The following is a 4,326-nucleotide window of genomic DNA, read 5'->3' on the forward strand; positions in this document are numbered from 1 at the left end:
TGTGGAAGGACTTTAGTAACCACATATGGTCCTTTATACGCCGGTTCTAACTTGTGCGATGATCCTGTAGGAGAAGGTACTTGACTTATAACCACCAAATCACCTTCGTCATACGGCTTTGGTGTTCGATGCCGCGCATCAAATCGCTGCTTTCATTTACGCTGCTCTTGCTGTATTCGTTCGCCTACGGCTTTCGTTCGGAAGTCGTCACAGCTTTCCTGCACCTCGTCTTCGTTTTGAACCGCTTGTATGAGTCGGTTCGTTGTCACATCTTTCAATTTATAATTGAACACTAGGCTTTTTGGACTCTGCTTAGTCATTGCGTTGCTCTGCGAATTCAAACATCACTGAAGCTGGGGTAGAGCTCTCGTTCTTTGCGCTGCATTTGAGTGATGCGAACACAGTCCGGTTGATGCGTTCCGCCTGGCCATTTGCCCTTGGGCTATGCACTGCTGTTTTCACGTGCCGAATCTCGTAGTCCGCCATAAATTTCTCGAATTCTGTTGAGGTAAACGCCGTTCCTCTGTCAGTAACCACACACTGTGGCCGCCCATATATAGTCATGCAGTATTTCAGTACATTTAAGACCGGTGTAGTCTTTGTATTGCTTAACGCCTTCAGCACGACATATTTTGTAAACGCACACACGATGACTAAAATGTAACATTTACCATGCTTACTTCGCACGAATGGTCCCAGATGATCTAGATGAATGATCCTGAAGGGAATAGGTACCACTTCCCTAACATGTAGCTGTGCTTCTCGTTTACCGCCTCTGACCTTGTTGAAACAACAATCTGGACAAGATGCAATGTATGTCTTCACGTACGGTCGCATCCGAGCAAACCAAAAATCTTTTGCCAAACGCTCCAATGTCTTGTCCACGCCGAAATGACCTGCTTCGTCATGACATCTCGTGTTATGCGCCACCACACGCCTTGAGGAACCACCAGACTCTTGTCACTACCTATTTTGCGGTAAAGTCGATATCCTTGAACAACATAATCGTCTCTGATCTGGTTTGCATTCACTCCTTCTGTTTAGACGCGACTGCTAACACCAGGCGCCTAAATGCATGTTATGTACTGCTGCATGTGCAAAAATTTCCTTCATTAAATTTATGAAATTTTTGCACATGCACTTCTCAACTGCCAAGTAATTGAACTTTCTTCAGTCTCAATAAGATGGCACTTCAAAGTATGCTCGGCCTAGTCGGATGCATCCTCCGGACACTGCTTCCGGAGCATTCTGCGGACTCTGCATGGCTTACAACCATGCGGATGTGGTAATAGTTGATTACCATTGGCCACAGTGCCTACCCACTACTTTTTGGTCCAATAAATATTTTTTTATATACATACATGCAAACATACTGGTCTCCCCTCTCACTGAGTTATTCACCTTCTTTGCCGTTGATTATGCCTATAATCTGCTTCAGCTTTTCATCTTGTCGTTGCATACACTTACGTTGCAAACACTAGTCAATGCATATACTTCATCAGCAACCGTTGTCGGCTCAGTTGGTGGAAGAGTTGGACATCTGCTCAGCCCATCTGCCAATGCGTTCTTCGTTGCCGACCGATGCACACACTCGAAATCAAACTCTTGCAGTTTGAGCCACCATCGAGCTATGCGTGGCAATAACGGAGTCGTTGCCTTTGTAGATGCCACCGTATTACAATCCGTTACCACTCTAAAATGTTTTCCCATCAAATACATTCTATACCGTTGTAGTGCTTCAACTATAGCCAGGACCTCCAATTCATGGCTGGCATAGTTACATTCTGCATCACTGCATTGCCTGCTTAAGTAAAATACCGGTTTCAAATCGTCGTTTTCTCGTTGCATTAACATATCAGACAACCCCTCAGCACTGGCATCTGTGTGTACCTCGTGTGATTTCGCCGCATCGTACATGACTAAAACAGTAGTAGTATAGCCTCTTTTAATGCCTCAAACGCATTTTTCTGCACATCGTTCCATTCGAAAATATTATTCCTACGAAGCAGGTCGTGCCATTACCCCGTAGTTCTTCACAAATTTTCCGAAGTATCCGGTGTTCCCCAAAAACTGACGCACTGCCGTTGCCGTCGAAGGAGTAGGAAACTCTTCTATGACCTTCGTCTTGTGCTCACCGGGTCTTATACCGTCGCGATTGATGATATGTCCAAGAAATTAGACGTCAGAAACGCCGTGTATTGCTTAGACTCTTCTGCTAATGGAACCTGATAATAGCCCGACGTCATGTCCAAAGTGGTGTAATACTTGTTTCCGGCTAAGCGTGAAAGCTGCTCCTCCACCACTGGCATGATGTAATTCTTCTTCACGGTCACTTCGTTTAGGGTGCGGAAGTCGACGCACATGCGACTTTCCCCGTTGCTCTTCTTCACCAATAAAACTGATGCTGCATGTGGTGAATTGCTAGACCTTATGATACCACAGTCTAGTAACTTACGCAGTATGTCTGTTAACGTTGACCTCTGCGCGAACGGGACCTGGTATCGCTTCCCTACAATTGGCTTATCTGCCGTGACCTGAATTGACATCTCGATGCCTTTGCACCGCCCAATATCACATATGTCTTCTGCAAAACAAGACTTGTACTTTAGTAAAAGTTCCAGCACCTTACCTCGCTCTTTAGATATGTTGAAGTTGTCTTCGCCTTCGTTGATTTGGTAGACCCCGTCGTCTACAACTATACGAAAGCCATACTCTTGTAGTACATCGCGACCCAATAAAACGTCATAAGGTAGTAATTGGTCTTCAACAATATACAAGGTCGCCTGCCGTTGCACCTTTTCCATCACGGTGTTGTCTTCGACTTTCTCAGATGCTTCCACCTTGCACCCGCCAAAACCAATAAATCGTTTTTGCACACTAATTGCCTGCATACTATTTGCTGCAGTTTTCCTGATGAATGAACATCCACTACCGGTGTCAATAAATGCGTTGAACCGCTTGCCCTCTACTTCAATTATTTTCATTACTGGCGTAGTCTCATTGCGTGTACCTTCGTCCGCAAGCTCCATAAGTAGACTTGTTGCAATCTTTCGCGATGTGACCTACCTTCGAACATGAGGTACTCCGCGGTTTGCGTTGTGGTTGTGAACACTTGGCCGCTAATTTGCCCTGGAGTCTTGCGTTGACCTTGCTGTCCACCTTTGTAACCTGCTGGGTAGGAGTTGTACCCATACTCATTACTACTGGGTTGTTTGTCGCTTTTAAATTTTTTAACGCTGTCAATAATTCGCTGCTTGATTTAAACCGTATTGCTGCCAATGTCTTTGATAATGAATTATCATTTAGCCCGCTGATAATATGTGTGATAATCGACAAATCATCCACCGCACCTTGTCGTCCCATCGTTACCATAGCATAGTAAAACTCAACGTAGTCTTCATTGAATTTGCGTTTTCGTTTAGCCATCGTTTTGTGTACTTCAGCCGTATAGTACCCAGTCGGAAAATCGACATAAAATGCCTGCACGAAATCCGACCAGCTGCTATGCACTGGTTGCGCATCTAGCCATAGCTTTGCCATGCCTTTCAATTTGTGTTGTATAGCCACCAACACCATTACCTCAGGCCATTTGTAGTTTTGCTTTAGTTCTTCAATTTTCATGATGAACTGTCCTGACGTTATAGTTCCTTTAACCGGATCAGGCGAAATTCCGACCATATCTTGAATCATCATAGTTGGTTGTCGTTGTGCATATAGCACATTTGCTGGCTCTTGAATTACAACGGGAGACGTTAGTTGTATTTCATTTTCATTACTTACAGGCGTTTGTTCGTTGCGACTGGTTTGCACTCATATATTCATTGCGCTGATCGCTGTCGTCAAATTCGCCATCACTACTTTCAGCCCGTCGATTTGCGTTTGCAGCAGTTTCTTCTAGCTCGGATGAATCGATTTCATCAGTTCCAAGTCATTCCTGTAGCTTCGCAACTTTGTGGGCCTTAGTCCCAGTCGTTGTTGCACCATTAGCTCGCAGTAATTCGTTTAGTTGAGCAACTTTTAGCGCAGTTAGCTTCAGCATCAGTGTTGCCGTTTTGTTTACTTTTAACCAATTTTGGTTATTTTTTTCTTGCCTGTGAAGTTGTTAAGCTCTTTCCCGTTTTGGTTAGTTTTTAACCGACTTCCAAAAAAGGAGGAGGTTATCAGTTCGTCGGAATATTTTTTTTTTTTTTTTTTTTTTTTTTTATGTATGTTACCGCATAACTTTGGACCACGTCAACCGATTTCGATCTCAGAGGTGGTCCCATACTAATCTGGTTAAGATCCGATCAGCGGATCATGAGATATATATATATATATATTTTTTTT

At 43.9% G+C, this 4,326-nt stretch overlaps 1 protein-coding gene across 1 annotated transcript; it reads right to left on the bottom strand.

Moving 5' to 3' along the window:
• Positions 1–2,141: 2,141 nt before the first annotated feature.
• LOC118754611 lies at positions 2,142–3,678 on the bottom strand. The gene is made up of 3 exons (XM_036489500.1): positions 3,067–3,678; positions 2,630–3,023; positions 2,142–2,584 (listed from the first exon to the last, which is right to left on the bottom strand). Exons 1-3 carry the CDS (start codon positions 3,676–3,678, stop codon positions 2,142–2,144), a joined length of 1,449 nt encoding a protein of 482 aa, XP_036345393.1.
• Positions 3,679–4,326: the final 648 nt, after the last annotated feature.

Source organism: Rhagoletis pomonella, unplaced genomic scaffold (genome assembly GCF_013731165.1).
Source record: "Rhagoletis pomonella isolate Grant_MI unplaced genomic scaffold, Rhpom_1.0 Rhpom_scaffold_04226, whole genome shotgun sequence".
Lineage (NCBI taxonomy): Eukaryota > Metazoa > Arthropoda > Insecta > Diptera > Tephritidae > Rhagoletis > Rhagoletis pomonella.